This window comes from Strix uralensis, chromosome 28 (assembly GCF_047716275.1).
Source record: "Strix uralensis isolate ZFMK-TIS-50842 chromosome 28, bStrUra1, whole genome shotgun sequence".
NCBI classification, from domain to species: domain Eukaryota; kingdom Metazoa; phylum Chordata; class Aves; order Strigiformes; family Strigidae; genus Strix; species Strix uralensis.
In genome coordinates, this window is record NC_133999.1 from 3935085 (window position 1) to 3959220 (window position 24136).

The 24136-nt window shown below is 41.7% G+C and overlaps 1 protein-coding gene across 1 annotated transcript; it reads right to left on the reverse strand.

Moving 5' to 3' along the window:
- Positions 1-7208: 7208 nt before the first annotated feature.
- On the reverse strand, positions 7209-23438 carry ADRA1A (adrenoceptor alpha 1A). Its single transcript, XM_074852163.1, has 2 exons — positions 22556-23438; positions 7209-7795 (listed from the first exon to the last, which is right to left on the reverse strand). Exons 1-2 carry the CDS (start codon positions 23436-23438, stop codon positions 7284-7286), a joined length of 1395 nt encoding a protein of 464 aa, XP_074708264.1. The 3' UTR covers positions 7209-7283.
- Between the last annotated feature and the right edge of the window lie 698 nt (positions 23439-24136).

A 24136-nucleotide genomic window follows, 5' to 3' on the forward strand; every position in this document is an offset into this window, starting at 1 on the left:
TTTTTTTTTTTTCAACTACAGTTTTTCTCCAGAGTTTCCCTGAGACCTAGGATGAATTTTTCAAGGGTTTCACCAGTGACAGCTACAGCAAGGGCTTTGTAGGTTCCTAGTGTATCAGCTGCTTTGGAAATCTCTCTTTCCTTCTCTGTCTCAGTTCTCCCTTTATAAATCACGGAAATAATAATTCAGCACTGTCTTTCCCAAAGAGGATTTACATTCTTGGGTTGACAAGGATTGTTCTCTTAGTGCTTGTTTATAAGGAATACAGCAAAATGGGCTGGATTTCATCTGGGACATGATGTTTTACTGTAAGCAAATTGAATAGGCATGGTAAGGATCTGGGGCCCAAATGAACTTTTCAATCTCCTTTCAAAATTTTTTAAGACCTTAACTTTTTACAGTAGAAATCAAAGTTTGATTGCTTTATCCTCCTTGTACCTTATTCCCACTAAAACCCACCGAGATCAGCACTTTTGGTAGGAATCTCTACCTGATCCTCTGCCTGAAATCTTTGTTGAAAGGGAGAAGTCACATTTGTATAAATACCTTTGGGGAGAAAAAAACCAAACAGACTTGTATCTCACATGTCACAAAGTGCACATTTCCCCCAATAATTTATTTGTTCACCTAGCAATATTTCATATACATTCAGTTTTGTTCAAGAAAATGACCAGCATGACTGTTCAAACATGTCGCACACGATAAACAATGGGCCTTTAAAAACAGCACGTAGAAAATTCAATGACATTGGAATACCGTGTTCAGAAAATGCAGCGCCCGTTTCAAGAAACACCTTTAAAAACCACTGGCAGCCAAACTTGTACAACATGCAGGCAAAATGCTGCAGCAGACCGAAGAAAAATAAAATATTTTTGTCACCAAAGACTGGCAAAGCAAAAAAAGCCCAAACCAGCTTGCATACAATTCCCACAGTCGTAACGTCAGTTCTGTAGAACTGGGTATTCAGCGATATTCAGCAATGGCTTTGTATCACAAAACAATGATGCTGTGATCATGAACTGAGTGGAATTGCTTTTTAAGTGGAAAAGTGCTGAAATGCTGGCTAGATTTCTGTTTTACTTCAGAGAATGGTTTACAAGGACAGAGATTTTGCAGATCATAGAAGAAATTTGGATCAATGCAAGATGGTCTTGTCATTCAGTCTGAGACAATGAGTACTGGAAAATCATTTTTGCTTTTCAGTATTAACACTTGGACATTTTTTTACTCTGAAAAAGATCTTAATGTTATCGTGATGATAAAGGAGAGGATATTTCTCAGCCCGGGTTTGAGCTCAGTATAACAGACATTAACTAGATTTTTGAGCATGTTGTGGAACTAAAAGATGTGGTTTTTCTTACTGATAGTTGCTTGCAATACGTAGCTCTCTTTAGCAATTAATTTCCCCTTAGCTCATGCTTGCTATTTTTCTCCTTCTCTGGCAGTATGAGAAATATGCAGCGTGCTCTGTGCAGAAGGCATGACATTTCACTCAAATGCCTAATACAAATGCTTAATCTCCTCCTGGTAAAAAAGTGATTCAATTACGTTTATCAAGCTGGGTGGAAGATCTTTATTTTAATGCACCACAAGCTCTCTCCGTAGCGCCTTGGATTTTCATAATACTGTCATATATTAAACAATCTGTTTAGGAATACCTTCAAAAAGTAGTTGATTATGCTTATGGATTAGCTCCCTTTTACAGATGGAGAAGGGTTAGTTTACTTATGTGCATTGATAGGAAAAGACAGGATTAGTCTGGCCAGACAGTCTAACCTTCTCCCTGTGAGTCTCATTATAATTAGGCAAGAAACAGAATAAATATTGGATAGATTAATTCACAGAAAGTGCTAGTTGACTCTTGGGCTTCTTGGGAAACAATTTACAGGCTGATATGTCAGTGAGACTTAAAGGCTCTGGGCAGAAGGGTGACTGGAAGCAGGTATGAGGAATGCAGCAAGTAGACAGAGAGCAGATACACAAAGTGCCTCATTACAGCAGTTCTCTTGTGATCTATTAGACAGCTTTTCCTTCTGGCAAACAATGACACTGTGTGGTGCAGGTCCCAAATATGCCTTGAGCTTAGTGCAACATCCTGAAGACCAACTGGCTTTTCTCTTTGGCTCTGTTGTCGGAAGCAATCATCTGGAAATAATTGGAGTCAACTGCCTGTCTTATTTGTCTTGCTTACCCAAACGATATTAAGACAGGAAAGAGGATAAAGGTATCTCTGAGTAGGATACAGAGTTAATTACCAAGCATGGATTCAACATGGGACAGCTGAAATCTTCCTTGAGCAAATCACCGAGTCATTCTGTGCCTTTATCTTAAAGTGGAGCTCCTAATAAAAACCCAAACATGAGCATTAGTTAACATGAGGCCAACAGGCATACCTAGAACTAAGGAACTTCCACTTCAGTAAAACAATAAGATCCTTTTTAACTGCCTTCAATTGGCATATGATACTCTGGTTTGTAACTGTTACTTTTCAGAAAATTGAAAAAGTCAGGCAGGGAAATTTTGCAAGTAAGACTGAAGAAGGTTTGTGAAATCCATTTACTGACTCTGATGAGTAGAAAAGGAAGAAGTATTCCTAGCTTAATCCTTCCTCTTTTCAATGCCATGGATTTTCAAAACATTAAAGCCTGGCAAAGGAAAATATTCTTTTATACAGTACAGAATTTCTCCTTGGGCTTGGCAGAGCAAAATTTTTTTTTTTTTAAAAAAAGATGACATTTATTTGGATAGTGGACAGAGGTCAAGTATTTGGGATTTGAATAATCTTAGAGTACGTGAAGCCTCAGAAGCATAAGACAGTAAATCTGAATGATCATTAACTGTGGAAACTGGAATACTGAACATTTCCCGCTCTGTGAGGAAGAGATTGGTCATCTGCTTAGTCTCAGCCTGTGTAAATTAAAAGTCATCTATATGATGGTGACAGCTCTCAACTCTTTGCAGCAGAGCCTCTCTGCTCCGCTCAAGATGGAAATCTTGGCTGTCACTCTCCACAGGAAATACTGAACAGAGAGGGCAGTGAGATGGCATACGTGTCCCTCAAAGATTTTGGTCAGGACACATCAGTTGACAGGTCAGTGCGGTCCACTGGATGTGGCTCTGAAGGGAAAATCACAGCACTCCTCTGTGTTCTTACATCCCACCTGACCGCTTCCCGCTCTCTGTTCTGTGCTGCTGCGGAGTCCTGATCGTAGAAAGGTTTTACGTGTGATGATAGATGGCAAGCCACTGGGAAATCTCTTGTTCTGCTAGTGCTTTTTAGATAGACAGATACATTCAGCCTCTGTGGCTGCAGCTCTTTTACCAGTGCCAAGTTCATTTTAAATAATAGAAAAATATGGGCAGCTTAAACCTGCACTGCTTTTTTTTTTTTCTTTTTTTTTTTCTTCTCTTCCTAGAGCTCCTTCTATGGTTTTTGAGACTTGTCAGTCCAAATGTCCATCAAGATGACAAGTGCCCATGACCCTGCTTGCAGCAAGGGAACAGAGCAGTTTTCATGCAGAAATTCTCTGAGTGGGCCAAACTGATTTTGTTTTTACTGGCAAATGTGACAGCAGCAGAGGTGTGGCTGGGACCAGGCTCGCCGGGTGCTTTTCAGTGTCACTGGAGAGAGAGAGGTCTGTTAGCATCTGTTTGATGACAGAAAAAAAAGGATGAAAGTGAGACCAAGACTTCATTATTCTACCCTCAGTCTCTCACAGGCAGGAGTGCTGTGTTACACAGGCAGCTATCCATGTCTATCCAGACATTGCCACCAGCATGATGACTTACTTATCCTCATCTTAGATTCAGATTATATTGTTACTTCAGTATTGCTCTGGAATAAAATGACTAATCCATTTGTGTCAGCCTATGCGTAGCTCCACAGCAACCCCTTGACACCCCCTGTCACCATGAAACCTCAACAAATCTAAAATTACTGGAGAGACCCTGTGTAAATCTCCCAGCTCCGAAGGAGAGATGGGACAAATGACCTTACTGGTTCAAGTTATAAAATGTATACAAATAGGGTTGGGCAGCAAGTGTGTGTAGTGAAGATTTTATATCCTGCTAGTTTTGCTGTTTTGCTCAATTTAATAGGGGTTTTTTGAAATGTTTCAGAGTTCAGGTTTTGTTCAAATAAATGTCCCACATATTTGAACCCCGTGAGACTGAAAACCTTGGCCACGAATCTCACGTGACTTTCTTATGAGATTTCCAGCTTTTCTGCTTCTGGTCTTGGCTTGAAGTACCATGAGAATATTTTTTTCATGGTATTTCAACACTTCTAGTTTCAAATTCTAGACTTTATTGAAAAAATGTAAAAAAGCTTTAAGGGGTGATGTGGGCTTCTTATTTAAACTTATTTGATTTATTTAAACTTATTTAATGGGATAATGCTACAGATTTGCTGTCTGTGGGTGCATGCTTTTGGAAATAAATAAGGGTTTGGGTCCGGGGATTTGATTTGAATTCTTCTCTAATTTTAACCTGTTTGGGACATTGTGTATCTTTGTTATGCAGCATTCATGTGGGAGAAGAAATAACTATTTGCTTCAGCTAATCAGCAAAGCTAGATATTTCATTTTCCAAGTATAAGAAGAGGTAGACAGTGCCATTCACTGACCCACCAAACACAACAAAAGCTTAACGGTCTGAAAAACACTGTGCTTCCAAATTCAAGTGTCTTGTCATTGTCTTCAGGACCACTGCAGGCTGAGTCAAGAACTGTTAGCTTCATTTTCCCTATCACCACGCACTCATTTGTTTGAAGGCTGGGAGAAGCAAGACCTCTGCTTGATGTGACGTGTTAGCACCTGAAAACACCTATGAGACACATACCTGAGGCAGCAAGTGCAAGGAAAATTTACCAGCACATATGGGACCTGAAGTGTTCTTGGTTATTACACCAGAAAAAAGATGCCAACACTACCAGGTCTTTTACACCTTTCTTGTTTTCTAACATAGCTCCATCAGGCTGGTGTTGTCTGAGTAAATACTAGTGAATCTACCCAAAGACATGATTCTTGCTTTTATGGATCTTACTTTGGATCCTGCAAGATTAGCAAGATCTGTAAATGGGCACTTTGTAGTAGGTTTCCTAGGTGTACTGGTAATTACTCGGTAATTTTAATAAGCTGAGAACAAGGCCAAATATAGGGTGGAAAATTAGCTGGCTTGTTCTGCCTCTCTGAATTGTCTACACAAAACACAGGCTTAGGTCCATCTACTCTCTTCTTTCACTTTGAGCTCAACATTTATTTAGAGTGGCAATGCTTGATTAGCATCCTGGCCATGTATAGATGTAAAGTGCATTTACACTCGGAGGTTGATTTCTGCTTCCAGGACTCTGCAAAGCAACAGTATTGCACAAACTCCAAGGATCAGATTTTACTTTTGCAAATTGTCTGATAATGTTCTAGCTGAAAATATGTGTTTGCAGTAGGAAAGAAATCTCATTCATGCATAAATAAAAGACACAGAAGACTGAAATTCTCTAGACCCTGGGGACTTAATACTGAATGGGAGATGAATAAACAATGATCCCTCATCAATAACATCAGGGTGTCCTTTCAGGGCCCTATCCTGTAAAAGCTAACATTATCTTAAGCCCTTTCCCTTTCCAAGCCAGTAGATATTTAGCACAGGAGCTGACATTGAGACATGAGTAAAGGCTTATGTGTTGTTTCAAGAAGCTGCATTCTTACTTGGCAGGCCCAGGAGGAGTTATGTCAAGAGCTGCTTATTTCTAATATTGTACAGAGAATTCCTCCCACTATTTCTTCCAGATGCTGAACAGCTCATTTATTTATTTATTTGGGTTAGCTATATTAAAATATAACATGCTTCCAAATGCTTTTCTCCCAAATTCCCAAAGGGTGGCCCTTTCTCATGGGGATGTATGTCCTTAAGTCATTTAACGTGCTTAACTCCCACTGCTCAGAATGAGGGTAAAGTTCCTGACTCCAGGGTACACAGGATCTCATAGAAAGCTTAGAGCACTTGGTATGGAAGGAGTCAGAAAAGGAATGTAGCATAACACTGGGCAGGGAGACAGAAAAATGTCTGCAGCTTTTCCAGTGACTGTGGCACTGATCTGACTAACAAGCACCTGAGCAAGGAATTATTGAGTCTTTAAGCAGGTCTCCGCTGGACTCAGAACAAGAGAAACAAATGGATGAGTAGAATTGACCTCTTTGAGCCTTATTTGCTGATGAATTACATAGTTTTGAATTTTTTTAGACCCGCGTCAAAGCACAGAGACCTTCCAAACAAACCTGGGATGCATGCAAATTTTCATTTGGATTTGTTTGGAGATTTGGGAGGTTGATTGTACAAAAAGAGAAAAGTTCAGGCTGGTCTCTGAAGCTAGGAGGAGTGCAGCCACTTGGATCAAGTTTCCCTTGGCAATGGAGTTTACTGAAATCCACAGCACAAAGGGAAACTTAGAGCAGCTCCAAGCAGGGCAAGAGCCAAGGGAGTGTTTTTGCAATGCCCTGTGAGCTGGAGTGACTGCCTTTCCAGAGAGGTGGAGGACAAGCAGCCTTGTGGGAAGTGCAGAAGACCAATTCCCCACCTGAAGCAGCCCAAGAACGAGGAGCAGTGAGGCTGCCCAGCTGAAGATGCAAACCCAAAGAGCTGCCTGTTCTCTCCAACAAAGCGTGCAGGACTTCACCAAGCCGGGACCTGGACATGAACGAAAGAGGCAAGACATGGTAGGAAAATGTTCTTGTCCACAGTCCCTTAATGAAAAGTAAGCAGAGATCTGTAAACACTGTCCCAAGACCTGAGCCTCCCAACCTCAGCTCTCCTGGTTGTTGAATTGAGGTTTAGCTCTTCTGGGGAGTGGAATCACAAAATGGCTCTAAATGTGGAGCTGTCTGAAAGTATCCATACTGAAATCAGCATGGGGTCTGTAGTTTGCTCTTTCTCCCCCGTTGCACCTAAATCAGAGCAGTAAGAACTTTGAAACAGGGGAATACAGTGAAAAATAAAGCCTTTAAATGTCAGGCAGATCCCTCACGGAGGCCAGTCTCTCGGAAGACCGTAGGGTGCTCACCGTCCACTGAAGCCATTCACTGTCTTTAAGGGGCTTCATTCAGGCTACCAGCACTCAAAGACATCAGTCCTCGAAAGCTTTGGCCCTGTTTTACAGAATGCTATTTGTTTCACCTGGATCTTTTCAACTGTTGTAGCATCTAATTCTACATCCCAATAAAAAGAGCAACATCCCATCAGCAGAGCCACGAGTTTGCTGGCCTAGGCTGCTAGGCACGTTCAGTCCTTTAGACGTCCTCCCCGTTCTCGCTGAGGGAGATGGTGTGTATTTTAATGGTTGGCACTTTACAATTTTCATGGATGAGGTTCCCTGAAGTGCCTGCGCAGCAGCATTCCTGGAGGAAACCTTTACTTTTTGCTTTGGCAGCAGTACAGTCTTTAGAAACGGTGTTTTTTGCAGGCATGTTTTGCACAGCCGAGAATATCTTCCATTCGCAGACCCCATCCGACTTGGAAATCTTGTAGAAGGTTTCTCCAGAGCCGACGGGGATACGGACCACGCCTTTGCTGCTCTCCATGCTTTGGCTGGTGGGATGGTTGAGGTTGAAACTTGGGGATTGCTTCTTTGCTGCTTGCTTCCTTGGGAGGCACTGCGCTCTCAGGACGTTTTGGAACGCTTTCTTAAACTCTTGACTTGAGCACGGATAGATTATGGGGTTGATGCAGCTGTTTAAATATCCAAGCCAAAATGTTATTTTAAAAAGTGTGTCCGGGGGTTTGATTGCAGGAAAGAAAGAACCTAAAATGGAAAATACACAGCTTGTTAAGGCAGAGGCAGTGAGAAATTGCAGGTAACCAAAGAAACTTAAACACTGGAAAAAATAAATAAAAGTCTGTTCTATCTTGAAAAATTTATGACTCGAAGCCCAATTCCTGCAGGAACAAGTCTTTCAGAAGGTATGGTGTTGGGTAATTACATGGATATTCTATCAGAGATCAATTCAAGACATCTACTTTATCACACAAGCATTGTATTCCCAGTTACCGCCAGTGAGGCAAGCAAGGGGACTGGTATCAAGTTGTAGAGGAAAATTGCTTCCTCTGGGACTTCTAACTCAAGATTAGTTAGCCAAATAACAGTTATATCTAGGAGGTCATCAAAAGAGGTTTCGAATGACAAGCAAATGGCACCACTTCAGAAGTCAGAGTAAGGGAAAGGTAGGATTACTGAGTTGACTGCATTCCAGCTAGAAGTCTTGAAAATTATAAAGTTATTTATATTGAAAATATAAAGTTATAAAGAGGGTACTCATTTTCCCTTGAAACCTTTAGAAAAATCTAACTATCCACATTTTTCTGTCTCATAGAATGCACCTAAAATTCAGACAAGTTAAAGGAAAGGTTCCTTCTTATGTTGACGAACACTGGCGAGGGTCTCGTGGGCAGCCATGATATAGATACTGATACAGACTTGCAAGGTTACCTCCCAGAGATCATAGAAAGAGCAAGAACTTAGATGGCTCCTTTGTAAGGAACCATCGGGACTTTTTATTCTATAGAAGGCAGGATAACATTCCAAAAAAAAGAAATCTTTTAACAAAGCTTATTCAGCATATCAGTGACAGAGCCACGGATTGTGCATTCATTAGTCCTCACTGTCTTGGCACAACAACAGTCAACTACAAGTGACCATGCAAATTGAAAATTAAATAGCTTTACTAATATCCTTTTAAAAGAATAGATTATGATATATGATAACATACGATTTAATTATGATTTATCTGCTGATTTAAAATCTCGGGAACATTTTCCTAATGCCAAACCTTTGTTTTTTTGTTTAACTACAAGTTGAGCTCCTTACTGCTTGTGTAAGCAAGTTTTTAACTTTAAGTTATTTGAATAGGATGTCAGTAAATGCTTAAGAGATTTACTCATGGAGAATGTTGTTATAAAACTAAAGAGACATATTTAAGATATCAAAGATTCAACACTGCTGCTTACAGAGAATTGTTTAGAAATTTGTTGCTTTTCTTGAATGATACTGGAAAATGACCATTGTAACAAGATCCTAATTCTCTTATTTGGTACTTCTCTTTGCTTAGAAATAAAAACAATAGTGTCTGAATGTGAATGAACCAGAAAACAAAACTCTGTGTGATGCTGGGTTGGGAATAAGTGATAACAGCACTTCTAAGACTAATTTTGCAAAATGAATCTAGAACCAGAGAAAGAGAAAAATATTTGCCATATGTTGTCAAGGGGAAAGGCTGTTTCTTGCCTCCTTTAAAAAAAAGGAGGAAAAATGTGGTTCTATCATACCAGTGTCAGTAATTAGTTTGGGCACAGGAAGAAAAATAATTTCCTGGAAAACATAATTGGCTTCTTTTGGACTTTATAGTGAAGTTTATTATAAACAGAACTTTTAGCACTGACAAACGCTTGTCTTCCTCTTTCCACCTGGAAGAATCGTAAGCACGGACATGTTGAAAGAAATACTGTGGAAGATTTAGACATCGATACGTTCGTCATCCTCTGCAGTTTAACTACGTCTGTAAGCAGCTCCTAAGCTTTACAGGGATTGATCTGTTTGTTGGACCTCCCCTGACTTAGGAAAAGCTAATAATGCAATCAAAGGGTCTTCTAATTTAGTTCTGAGAGCTGCTGAATTTCAGTTTGAATCTTTTGCTTCCCATCTTCGACAAGCAAAGCTACAGCAAGTGCAGCAAATGCTTTCAAGCGGCAAAAGCCGGAGAGGAATTCTCAGGGTGTTTTTGCCTGTGTGAGAATGTATCAAAATATTGCCTGAACCAGAGATACAAATAGTGCAGTGTGATTAATGACTTGCTCATTCTGCTGAACACGGGCTCGGCTGTGAAGGCGAAGCAACGTCTTCTTGCTGTGGCACCAGCTCCTACCCTCTGAGTGGAGCTGATGGGCCCGGAGGACCCGCGGCTGTCAGGGAAGGAATCGGCGATGTGGCAGGGTGAGGAGCCTTCCTGGTGGCTCTGACCTGGGAGAGGTCCCCAAGACCCTGCCGTCTGGTGTGTGGTGGAGCAGCAGAGAAGTGAGACCGAGTCAGAAGACCCAAGGGCGGTGCAGAACGTGCCACAGGAGCTCGCTCTTTGTATTGGAGCAGCTGGACCTCTGATTCCAACCCCAGCTACAACCTGGGCATCGAGCACAAATCTCGCTGCCCCTGTGATTGCTTCTGCGTTGCCCCAAGCTGGCTAGGTAGAGCAGTTTCACTGTTAGTTTCAACATCAACCAGTATTTAAGACCAAAAATGTTGTGCTAAAGAAAGCAAACGCTGTTTTGCAGTTAAGCATGAGTGAGCAGGCGGATCCACGACCTAGAATTTTTCTCAGCAAATTAATGCTGCTTTCCTTTAGTGAAAAACAACTAAATAACATTCTCAAAGAACTTTCTGGCTGAAGTCGTTGGCAGATAAAAAATAACGAAAGGCTTCTAAATGCCCAAATCATGCTCAATTTTTTCTTTATTTCCTCATTTAATTGCAGCATATCTACCGCTTTCCCATTTTGTGTTAAGACAAAAGGTGAAACAAATCTCAGTTTAGGGAATCAGCTGTGTGAGGCTGAGTGTAAAAATGGGTAAACAATAACAATTCCTGTTTGCTGCAACTTCTGGCTCACTCTAAATGGAATGCTAGTGCCTTGCCAAAGTCTGTTAAAAATAGAAAATAGCCAGTGTCAGAGTCTGTCTCTTGCTCTTTTTTTTGGGGTGGGGATCTGCATGCTAATTTATTAATGTAACCTTTTTTGGTTCATCAGTGTAGAGACTTGTTGCCTTGGAACAAGACACAGTGAAAAGAAAACGAAATAGCTCTAACAGCAACCAGACTTTGCTGTCTGTAGACCCCATCACACTCTGTCTTTAACACTTTCTTTCCAGTGGTGGATACAATTTGGGCTTTAGGACAGTAGCTTTGCTCTGCTGTGCATTTGGTTGTGCCAGGCAGTGATGTTTCATAAGTTTAGACCAGCTAAAGCTCTGTCTCCAGCCTTCATTACAACTGTGTGTTGTCCCGTGAATGAAACAGTGCAAATGTCAATAAGAAGAAATACTATAAGTAGCATCTTGAAAGGGCTGAGGGTGGAATTGATAGTCAATGGACCCAATATGTAACAGAGTTAGAGGTAAAATCAAAGTAGAAATAATTTGGACTCTCTTCTTATTTACACCGACAGCTTATTCAACTTCCAGAGCAATATAAATCAAAATCAACACGTCTAAACCTTGAGCCGCTGAATTATTGTGCAGGGTGCAAAAAAATATTTCTCCTTCTGCATCTTCTTTGTCTGATGAGCAAAATCCTTCTGCATGTTGCAGGACTGCTGTGAGGAACTATTGACATAGCCGCACTTGCTTAGTGCCTCTATAGAAGTGTGATGTCCTGTTCAAAGGGCCACAGAAAGCAATGCCCTGCTACTGCAAACACCTGGTTACCTCTGTAGTTCGGAAGCTTTCCCTAATCTTCTCTCTTGGCTACCCAAGTATCTGGCAAAAGGAGAAGACTAGTATAGTCTCCAAGTCCTTGAGGAATCATGTTCCTCCCCACAGAATACTAAGAATGTATTCTTTTCTTCCAGGCCTTTAATATTCGGTGATGTTGCTGTAATGATTAAAATCAGTGGTTGATGTGTCTGGTAGCAAGCAGGAGACATTTTCAAACAGTGCTGCTAAGGCTGGTGATAAAGTGTTTTGTTCAGTGTGCTGAGACATCGAAATGGGCAGCAGCTGGCAGCTCAAGTCAGATGAGTTCGAAGTAGAAATAAAATATAGGCTTTGTGGGTTTTTTTAAACCAATGATTGTAATTAACCATGAGATTAAACAATGAAGCAGAGTGGTGAATTCTCTCTTCTTTAAGATATACAGTGTAAGACTGTTTCCTACATAGCAGCGAGGCAGCGCAGGGAAACCAGGCGGGACTGGGGTGAGCGGTTCAGAGTCCATGTCCACTCAATCCTTGACCACTTGGTGTCAGCTCGGGTTTGGACACTTGCCTGCTAGCAGCCAGGACTGAGCAAACAGAATTATTATGACACCTAATTCTCCAGAGCATCTCTCTGATTCTCTCGTTCTAGGCTAGGTGTAATCATAGATTAATAAAGTGCTGCCACCCCAGTATCCTCTAACAGAGGTGGATAGTGAGCACCAGTTGAGAAGCAAAAAGTTTTCTTTCTTAAAATTAATTCTCTGTCCTATTCACACGCCTTAATGTCTTCCCTGGTAGGCTGTAAGGAATAAAATGGTAAATAGTGGCAAAACTGATTACAGATTAGGGGCTTCATCTTACATTGTGTCCCTGCAATCTGCTGGAGGAATAATAAAGAAAACTTCAACTGGTCTTTTAATGCCTTTGAGTTGTAGATTGACTAAATGATGCTTGAATTCCTGCTTTGTTTTCAAAAGGTTGAGGACTCTCAAGTGTCAGTAGCACAATTCAATTGCTTGGTGTATGAAAATTAAATAAAATAAAATGTACTATTAGCCTCCTGAGATCCTTTGCCATTAAGTATTTCATCACTCACCCCTGAAAATGTCAGGATTGCATTCCTTTCCCTAATCATTCATTTTCCTGTTTGTCGACTCGAAGTTTCTTCAGATCTGAGAGATAAGTTTTTCCATGTACCTCCTGGTGAGTAAGTGCCAATTCAGTCACAAAGATGTAATTTGACTTTGGCATTTGTCAGAAGTTAGAGCTGCTTAATTATAGGTTGTTTAAAAACCAGTACTGATATCGTGCATTGTTTCACTGATGGACAGCAAAGAGAGATTTAGAAGCTGCCAGACTACAGAAACTGTGTTATTTGTTTACTCTGTATCATCTCTGTCAGCACCATGGGAATAAGATCCCATACATTTTTGTGACCCATGGACCCATAGTGGTGTAAAAATCCATCTCGGCTACTAAATCTTGCAGCTCTGTTTAGGTTTGTTACTTTTTTTCCCTTTTTATGTTGTATGTCACAAATCTGGTGATTGAGTCGGAGCAGAGGAAAAGGCAGGCAGGGGGTACGGCTACACTGGGTGAGATCAGGGCTGGAGCCATACGTGATGAGACCAGTGGTACCCTGCAAAGCAGTCATGCCTGTGTATTCAGAGCGTGCAGTGAGCAGCTGCCTGCAGCACCTAGGAGTGAGCAGCTGCAACCTCTGCCCAGCAGACAACAGCAGTGCCTGCGCACCTTGTGAGCAGCCAACCCAACTGTGTTTGTTAGTGTTATGTTACTGGGGAATCAGGAGAAGTACGCAGTTTAAACCTTGCACAGAAGTCAAACAAAAATCCCAGCATCTCTCACCTCTGACCTATAGGAACTACACTTCTGTACTCTCACAGCAAACTGGAAACAGGGATAGTGGTCTGGTTTACAGGGAGGCAAAACTTAAAACTCAGGTCCTGGGATCTGCCCTAAAGGGGTCAAGCCGCAGCTATTCCAGAGCATGTGGACCCAGAGGGTGAAGCCCAGAGGAGCCCTGATGTCCCCACACAGATTAACTGTACCAGGGGCACCCTAGATCTCTCGTGAGGCAGTTTGGTCTACAAACATTGATAAATGTGTTACATCTTGTGTTCCCAAGCTCAGTGTTAGCACTGAACTTTACTCCATAAGACTGGCATTCTACACTGCATCTCAGGTCAAAACACAAACCACCCTCTGGAAAGTGTATTTTTATATATATATGTATTGCTGCAGACATGCACCAGCTGCACTCTGTACATATATGCTCTCCCAGCACGTCTCACCCCGCTGCTCTCTTATGGAAAGTATTTTTTGTGGGAACAAAAAGTGGGATCAAAGAACCCTGGAACAGTAGGGAATGCTTCTGGGTTTTGTACAATCAAATTAATGCACCAAACACAGAACAGTGGCTCATAGACCGAGGAAGGGTAAAAGTCTCCATTTGGCAAGTCTTGCACGTTTACAGCTGTGCCTGTCCCAGGGCCTGGAATATTGTGGCTGATTCAGGGGGAAAATGAGAGTGACTTTGCGCCTAGATATCCCTGACCCATAATAAACAGATGTAGAAGGGAGTGAGAGTTTTGTTTCCTTCACAAGGGCCTGAATTCAGATCTCTGGGGCATCAAGAGGGTGTGGGTGTTTGGACACAGGTGAGAGGTGGAAAGGCCAGGCAGCAGGAATGGGTCAGTCTGGGAATGTTGCTCCGATTATTTGGTTTTTTTCAGACCTAATTTATGCTCTGTTTCATATTGTACCCACTTACGATAGATGATATTTCTGGCAAAGAGCAAACATCTCAGCAAGCAACTATTTCCAGATTCACTGTGGACAGCTGCAGATTTAGAAAGCTGATAAAAAACCATGGGAAGGTAAACTGAGGTTTTGTTACCCATGTAAACCCAAATAATCACATTGTTTTACAAATCAATTGCATTGTCGTTGAAATTCCAGCTCCCATGTTGTTGCTGCAGTGGAATGATTCTGGATCTTGTTGCTCACATTTTTAAGATATTTGATATTAGTCCCGAAGCCCTCGCTCTTGGAGTCATGCACTTACAACAACATCTTAGCTTTCTTTTAAAAATTAAAAAAACGGCAAGCGAGTGGGTCAGAGAATAGTTTGAAAAGATGAGTCTATCTCAGCCTGTCTCATGAGTTTGTCACTATGTGGTTGTTAGTCGTGATTTTGGAATCCTTGGGGTTAGCAATACAGGAATTATCTTCAGCAAAAGCTGAGTATCTCTCCCTTAGGTATCCAAACTGAAGACGAATGCTGATATTTGCTGGGTGAGGTGGGAGAATCACTCATTGCCTTTCAATCACTAACAAATCCTAAATTGTGCCATGACGTTTGAAAATGAGTGAAAAATTACATTCTTGATTCATTTATTCCAGGGACTGGAAAGTGGTGACTACACAAAGCAGGAACATTTTTAAGACAAGGACAAACCTTCTCTGACAGCTATTGCATGCAGGAGAGCCATGGAAATGAATCATGAAACAGCACCACTAACTCTGCTTTCTCTCTCTTGTTTTCTGTGTAAATGACTATTAATATCGCCAATTCCTTCGGCTGCTTTGCTGTGTTATGAGGCAGTGGGACACAACGTTTCAGGACTCGGTAATGGTGGAGAAATGCTGGCCACAGGGATGTCAGCGGGAGCTTTGCCATTGGCTTCGGTGCAGCTGAGTTATCAGCCTAGACCAACAAAGCCTTTCCAGTCTGTGTTTATGAAAAATGCCCCTTGTGATTAGCAAAAAAATAAAACTTGCCAAGGAAATATCTTGGCCGTTTATATTCATTGCTTATTTTCTCCCCATTCAATGGCTTAACACACACACTTGTGCTCCATGATTCAAGCAGTGTAAACACCCCTCTTCTCCCTGACCTGTGCTCTAGAGAATGAGCTGGGGCTTTATTCTGTATTTTTTTTCCCTTTTAAATTTTTTTTTTTCTTTTTGTTGCTGAGGAAACACACTGAAATACTAGTGGGGGGAATCTAGCTCTGTGAATATTTCCTCCATGGCTGGAGTTCAGCATTTTCTGATATGAAAACTATGTTGAGCATTAGGTTGTCACAGCTTTTATTAATTTTATTTTATTATATTATTATCAGCTGAACAACAAAAAGAAAGGGGATTCAGATTCTTGTTTCTCTGAATATCTGGACAACCCAGCCATGATGATGTCGAGGGAGTGCATGGGCTGCTTGCCTTACTCTCTGCCCTCCAAGTAAAGGGGCAGGAGGGACAGGAGGATCCCGTGTTTATATTTACTACTATGAGACCATCTATGCAATTCTAAAGAAAAAAAGAAGTGATTCATGAAAAGGAGTTAAGCTATTTACCTTCTGTATGGGGAAATGGCAGGATAGTGATTCCCTGGAAGGCTGCTGCAATTCTACACAGTGCTGCTTCTCAGGAAAACAACTGCTTTCTCTTCCTTATTTTCCCCATCAGCAAACTTACCCTCCCGTCATGTAAACACCTTTCCTTTAACACTCCCTTCACAGGATAACGCAATACTACCCATTGCTTCACTATCGTCAATCAAAATTGTCTTGCTTCTGCAGGAAATTGGTGACTTTCTATTCAGCACCTACAGTTAACCTGTTGCTCAGGGATCCCAGCTCACTGCTGAACCTCACACCGTGGCAATTCCCATTATATTGCTGCTTAAACGATGGGGGATGGATGAATCAAGAGCACTGCCTTTTTGTGCCCCCAAAAGACCCTAAAAAACGTATTTAAACTGCTCTCAGAATCTCACACCAGTTGGAGCCTGTGTGTTACTCTGAAATGGTGTCCCCAGATTTTGCTCATTAAAACACCGCTGTCTGAAGGAGTCGGTAGGTAGGAAACAGAGAGAATTGCAGGGTATAAACTTCAGGACAGTAGCAGGTATTTGAACTCCTGCTGTGGTAAGGTATGGGTGAAACGGAGACCCTGGCTCTACTTCCCTGACCTGAGTCTGTCATATTCTGGTTCACAATAACAAAGGATCATGGTCTGAAGCCCAGTTCCTTGGACGGTAAGTGGGCAGGATGCAGGATGGCTTATCCAGAAACCATGGGAGTTGATCTGAAAATATTCTGGCAGGAGAACACATTGAATAGAGACTCAGATGGTCTTGAAAAGGGCAAGAGGCCATAAAGCTATACCTGATACATTTTTCACCAAAAATCAGATGGGTCCTTGAAGCACAGCCTTTGGGAAATACTGTACCCTAACAGACAAAGTGGAAGCTCTGTGTTGTCCCAGCACTGCAACATAGAGGAGGACAGGTCAATTCTGCCTTAGCAGCGTGATTAAGGTAAATTAATTTCTGTATCTGATAACACATGGACAACTGCAGCTTTTCTGTCATGTCTGGCCAGCTTTGATTCCAAAATTAAGTTTCCCATTACAGCTGAGTGGACTGGGTATGAACGCATGCCTCTGGAGCCCAAGCAAGGTGCCATAGTTAAATCAACCACCTTATTAAAACACATAACAAGTGATGATATACACAACAAATGCAAACCTCACAGGAAAATAGAGATAAATCCACCGATCTCCAGCTGTCAGTGCATGTTCCTACTCCTCACCTTGTGACCTCCTGAGATATTGCATCAATGGTAGAGATAGAAAAATACATTTTATTTTTCTAGATTACCTCTACTGAAAGTAAAGAGTCATTCTCTTTGACTCCATTTAAAAAACAACCACAAAATAGTAATTAGGAACCAGCTACAGACAGGCACGTAGACAGGATTAGAGGATTCCCTTGACAGTGTTTGTGTCAGCTCTCAAGACTAATTTACTACTCTACTACAAATATAAATACCCTCCAGCGTATCCTCTTTTCTGCTCTCTTCATCATGAGAATGATTGACAAATGCTAAAAGCCTTCCTCTCCCTTGCCCAGTTTTAGTAGTATGGATTGTTTTTTTTCCTGTGAGATCCCGGCTCAGACTTTGCCTTTTTCTTTCTTTCTGTTTCTGAACACAACATCTACAACCAGATAGAATTAAGATAGCTTGCCGCAGAAAGCGAACAACAAAGTTCTGTGAGTTTGTTTGCTTCTGAGGGTTTGTTAAGATGAACCATCGATCCCAGCTTAGGACCATTTCTGTAATAATACCCCAGCCCTTTTTCTTTTTTCCTTCAGTTCTGTGCATGTTTCACCTCAAAACAACCTCCAAGCACTGTCATCTATGTTGTTGAAAACAAACCTTCTGGAAAATTCCCAGAGCGACCGTAAGTGTCTTCCAGCTACAGCAAATGGTCTGCTCTGTCAGCTGGCACCACTTCCCAAGGTGATGTTGAGGTTGAGGGCATGCACTGAGTTTCAGGACTCTTCTAGCTCTGAGTATTTCTTTCTATACCTGTCTGTATCCCTTTCTAGCAATTGCAGGGGGAAAAAAAAAAACAGAAATGGAAGAAACATGCTGTGTGGCAGGCTGTTGTTGTGGAGGACCAGGGCCCAACAAGCCTTAATTGCCTCGATGAGCCTCATCTCTGGCTCCTACCCACAAGCCCCCTGCCACGGGAGCTGTGTGTAAGGTCAGGCTCTTCTCATTAACCCTCTTTGAGTGATGTAGACAAGCTCAGGTATGTTCTTTCCTGCCTCTGTTTTGTTGGTTTGTGTTTGGTGATTACTGGACCGTCAGGTGAACCTGTCATAGATGCTGTCTCTGCCTGCTTCTGCTCAGATATGGGGAGCGCACGCTTTTGGGGAGGACATGGCTCCTGCCTGTGCTGTTGTCACCTTCTGTTCCTGGGTTTTCCTTCCTCCTGGGGCAGCCCGGCTGTTGCTGCTCCTTGATGTTCAAGTTCTTCTAGGAGCCTGTTCTCAGGTTTCTAGTTCAGCTTCAGGTACTCCCTGTTTGCTGGTGCCTAAGAGAATATGGGTGCTCCAATCTGGAAAGCAATATTGCTTACCTTAGGGCACTTCATTCCCCCAAGATCTTAACAAACTTTGGCAACATGTCAAAGAAGATCTTAAAGAACTTTGAGAAGAGAGGCAGGGTTTCACTTTATAGCTCACTTGAAAAAAAGAAACTTGGTGATAAGAAGGTTTTGGTGACCCCTGGCTTGCACTCTTCCCAGCTATTTGAATGGAGTGCTTCAGAGCTTTGAGAAAGGAGCCAAGCATGGGGTAACCAAAGCGGGAAGGCCGGTACTAAAAAGCTTTTAAAGCTATTCTTGGCCTGTAAATTAACATGAGAACTTGTTAAATGGGGAAGCTCAAGTCACTAGTAAGTGGCTAGCAGTTGCAAACATGGTGATTAAGTGTTGCAGAAGAGACTAAGAAAATGAAGCAACAGGTGTAGAAGATGATACGTGAGAGCAATAGCCTAAAGTGGACAAGGAAACATCCCTTCCAACTGCCTTCTCTGAAGGGCTGAATAATAAACTACCTGGACGGGGTAGGATGCTCTTGTAGTCTGCTTGGTGCAAACATCAACCTCTACTAAACAAGTGGCAGCCAGTGATAGTATTTAGAGCTCCTAAACAGGCAAGCAATTTATTCAGAAAATTAACATTTCCTTCTGTTGAATATATATCCCTTGTATGCTTATCCTATGGAAAGGTGGGTGCCTAGTGTAGAATGAGAAGAGTTTGGTGGACATATCTGCAAATCTTCTGCTTGGGAAGCAATTGCAGAGAGCTGAGGATGTACACAGTTTTCTTTACATCCTAATACTAGGATTAATGTATTGGACATGATTGCTGTTAGGTAATGACATTTATAGGAAGAGTCTTTGCAGAATTCCCCCAATAAGGTTAATTCAGCAATAGGTTTACAGTCTCTCTTGGGTAACAGCAATGCAGAGGAAGGTTTGCAGAATAAAAAGAACTTTATAGCATCAGACTTCCACTGCTGTGGAGCAGAGCCAGAATTCAAGCTCAGTAAGAACAGGAGTCGTATATAGAGGCTAATAGGCATAGACAAAGGACCTCACAGTTCTTGCTGGCTCTCTTTAAACTCCTATTTAGGTGCCTATTACTACCTCTTACCCTGCATTTCAGTTGGTCTAAGCCTTCCCTAAACTATCATGGCAAAGGCCCTCTCATTGCTCTAGGAAATCCATGTGTCTAGAGAGGAACTGTGCTTTAATTAGGGCGCTACAAAGACTGCAGATCTAGTTGGGACACACTCGAGCTTGGACTTGGAAGGTTTTGCTACACCATTTGTGAAGACCTGTTGAGTTCAAAGAAGCTTTTACAGAAAAGCTTTGAGACTAAGAGCGGATCCACTGGTCTTCTCTAAAGAGGGAGAGAAAGTGCATTCAAAAGAGAAAACCTGACTTCTTCCAGGGGAAATCAGCTGTTTTGACACACTTTTTTTTACAGAAGTTTTGTGAAAACTGGGTTTGCACTCCAGCATGCAGTGAAAAATAAATCTTAACCTCAGTTATCTTCATGCAACAGGATTATCATTCCCTGGCTTACTCCACAAACATCAAAGTAAAGTGAGAAGAAGGTGTATTGGACTACTGCACTGAAAGCCTTTGAACAGACCCTTTGTCTGGAATGAAACTCCATCCATCTAAGAAGGTAAGAAAGACATCACTCACACAGATTGCAACTGGCAACTTCACATACCGATTTCAATTAAGATATTGTCTTATGGCAGGGATACTCAAACTGTTTCTCCAGTCGCTTTCAGCAGCATCTACCATGACGGATGTCATGTCTCTATCCCCGTCTTGATATCCTCTACCACCCTTGCCCTTCCCATACCTACACCCCACAAGTTTCTACCTCCATTTATTATACATTTTTAACAAGCCTGGTGTTGCCTGTTCTACCTCAGCTGGTGGAGTTGATGTTAATAGATATGGGGATCTTGAAGGTGTTGTAGATCACAGTAAAATAAACTTATGTTTTGGGAGCTTCTGCTGCACAGAGTGGCGAGCACCTGCCAGTTGTTTGAAGTGGTTTGTGTAGCACAGTTTAAGAATGGACCATCTTCGTTGAGGGCATGCTTCTGAAAGGCTACAACTCCTACAAATGACAGAAGTGAGCTGATGGGACCATTTATGGGCCTATCCCATAACCAGAAAGCTGCAGACCTGGTCTTCTGCACAACAAAGTTCTTGGCCAGCTGTGTTGGGAACTCTTTGGCCACAGTGCTGTGTATAGCTGGAAAGCTTGATCTCTGCCACTAATCTGCTGCGTGATCCTGGCGGGATCACTTCTCCTCCCTATGCCTATCTTCACCTGTCTGCAGGATAGGTCTGACGATGGTTACTGGGCAGTGGAACACTTCTGGAAAGTGTTCTGCACGGTATGGGTGTAGAGTGCCATATGCAATCATCTCTGTGTGGGACAGTCTGTCTCAAGATGTTTCCTTGGGTTTTTTTTTAAAGACATGTTATTTTGTGCCACTTGTCTGTTTAATAGTTTTCTCTCTTTAAACAAAAGTAGCAAATAGGTTTTGAAAGACTTATTATATGCTTTAAAAATAACATAGTAACCCCACAAAGATAGGGAAACTAAACTCAAGGAAGTTTCCTTATAAGGGATCAAAGAAAGATGCAAAGCCACTCTTGAGTCCAGAAAATTTCTTAAACCCAAAGCAAATTAATTAACAACAGCTCTGTGTGGACAACCACATTTGCAGATGAAAAGAAGTGTGTTTAATGCGTTCTCGCAAACCCTTTTTGGGTATGTTTCAGACATCTTGGCAACCAGCATTCCAACATGCTGACATCCTGGACAGCACGAGCCAGGCCTTTCAGGGCTTCTCCTTATGAAACATCTACATCTCTTACTCCAGCACTTCCCAACATTGACCAGCAGAAAAGATTTTGTGTTTTGGGGCTTTTCACATGGCAACATTAGCAACAGGTTTTTGGGAAGCAACCTGGTAATCCTGGTAAATTCAATAGAGGTTAACTGGAAAAAAGCCAGCTTTTTATAAGGTTTAAAAAAAAAAAAAAAAAAAAGAAAAGAAAAAGAAAATCCCCAAATCTTTCTTTTCATGTTTAGGTAAGGCTGTTCTTTCTTTTTCTTAATTGTACATATTTTTCTGTTACTAGCTAAAACTTCCCCACAATCTTTCTTTATTTTTCCTGTACAGCATAAGCCCTTTCCATAAGAAAAGTTACTGAAATTGAGCAAGTCACAGATATGAGGTTCCATGTCTCAAAAACTGATACTTAGTACAGCTGTTTCAGAGCAATCTTCCGTGTGATGTGCCACATACATACCTCACGCTCACATGTAGGTATGAAATTAGTATTCTGCTTTTAAGTCCTGAAATCGCATCAAAGGTGACTGAGCAAGGTTTAATTAAAATTCTAATTACTTTTTTACATTTCAGTGATAACAAAGCAGAACAAATCCCTGACTTTCCTCTGCTTTAGAATTACAACTGGTGAATCAATATTCATATTCAGCATGGTGGTTGAAGCCAGTGTTTGGCCAGTGGGCTCAGTGGCTTTCCACAATAGATGCAAGCCAGAGAAGTATAAAATTAGTTTGAAGGATCCTCACTGCTGTCTTCTGACTGGTCATACAATAAATTAAAAAATACATTCATTTCATTTGGAGTATGGTATCTCACAGTGTGAATTTCCTGATAGGAAGCTGATTTTTTTCCTTATAGTGAGAAATATTAGGTGCTGAGCACTCCAGGAGTTCTGGCCCCATGTCTGTGAACAGCTATTTTGATCTTGAATGCATTTATACCTTGACCTTGTACATCTTTATATCACCAGAAGAACTGGCTGCAAACTTAGCTATAAACCCACACATCTAAAGATATTGTTCCTATAGCAGAGTGGGTCAGAAATAAGTCTGAGCTCTGAAAGAGTATTTTCTATATGGAAAAAGAGTACTAAATCCTTTTCATTATTTTCAGAATTTTATGCTGATCATCACCAGAGATGTTTTGTTTCATTTGAGACTTTCATTTTTTACATTCACTGCTTTGTGATGGTGAATGTTTTGATTTTGACAGCTTTGCAATAGAAAATTATTTCCTTAGAGCTTTTCTGGTCAGCATTATTGTACACAGGCACAAACATGGCCCTCCCTCCGGGGAAGGTGCTGTATAAGGTAGAGGGGTTTGCTTTACTTACCAAGTGGCATTACTACAAAAAATGGAAGCCAGCAGAGAACGAAGCATCCCACAACTATTCCCAGGGTCTTGGCAGCTTTCTTTTCCCTTGAGAACTTGAGGAGACGCACTGAGAAATGATGCTTGCTCTTGGGGTTAGATGCCGATCTGCTCCCTTCAGGAGCATTTTTACGATGGATCCGGAGAGTCACTTCTTCGGAACGAGATCTCTCTGTCTTCAGACCAGAAGTCAGACCTTTGTTTTCCCTTTTGGCCACTACATACACTCGGCAATACATCACCAAGATAATAGTCAGGGGGAGGTAGAAGGAGCCTAGAGCAGAGAACAACACGTAGCCAGGCTCCTCAGTGATTTGACAGATTGTCTCATCTTCTGGTGCTGGTTCCTTCCAGCCAAAAAGAGGCCCAATCGATATCACCAGAGACAATGCCCAAACGCACAGTAAGGCCAGGAGGCCTCTCTTCTCTGTCACTATGCTTGGGTATCTCAGTGGGTAGCTCACCCCGATGTATCTGTCTATCGAGATGATACAGAGGCTCATAATGGAAGCAGTGCAGCAAAGGACATCTACAGCTGCCCAGATGTTGCAGAAGATTCTCCCAAATGTCCAGTAGCCCAAAATCTCCATAGTAGCTGAGAAGGGCAGGACAGTGGAAGTCAAGAGGAGGTCAGCTACAGCCAGGTTAATTATATAGTAGTGGGTAACACTCTGAAGATGTCTGTGGCAGGCTACAGAGAGGATAACCAGGATATTACCCAAAACCCCAAAAACTATCAGCCCCCCTAGAATAACACCTAGTAAAATGGCCTTTGAAATGTTCACAGGCCCCACAGAGTGGGTGCAGTTGGAGCAGTCGGAGGAGTTTCCAGGGAGGAAAGCCATGGTGAGTGGCTGATAATGTTCATGCAAGGCTGATGTACTTCACTTCCTTGTCAGGTAGAAAGAGTGATGAGATCAGTTCTCGGAGATCCTACAGGAAACATTTGCCTGGCTTTGCTGGGGAAAAGAGGTTTTAAGGATGTCTTAGAAGTGCAGCACCAGGAACCATGAGAAGGATCCAGAAACATATTAGAAAATCTACCTTTCTCCCTAACTTTTAACCATTATAGCACAGTTAATAGCCACCATTTCCAAGGCAAATATAACTCCATTTGCATTTTTCTTGGAGTGCAGAAGTGAGGCTACACAAAACTGAGGCTATTTATCCTACTTTCCAGGATTACATGATAAGAAATATTGGAATTGCAGGTTAAAATCATTTCTGTCTTTTTGGGTAGATTCAATATCTAAGTAACATAAATATTCCAAAGAGTCTCAAATTTAAGTTTCTCCCCAGAGGAAATCACTGATGCTTTTAATTACCTTGTGTTAGTCCTGATTCTGCCTTATAACTGGCTTAGAAACCTGACAAGGTGGAGGTTGCTGCTTCTGTGTCCACTCAGCAATGTCATTTGAGATACCTGCTGCTACCCATCTTGAGGGTCTGAAGTGTCAATTAAAGCTTCCCCATGCTGTGGAGCAGTTGTCACTTGAGGTCCTGGGCTACGAATTAAAGTTCATTTACATCAGTTTCTGGCTTG

Coding starts and splice junctions, on each gene's coding strand:
- ADRA1A (XM_074852163.1), bottom strand. CDS start 23,438: ATGGCTTTCCTCCCTGGAAACTCCTCCGACTGCTCCAACTGCACCCAC. Junction 7,796..22,555: donor TTTTGTAGTAATGCCACTTG/GTAAGTAAAGCA, acceptor TTTCCATTTTAG/GTTCTTTCTTTCCTGCAATC.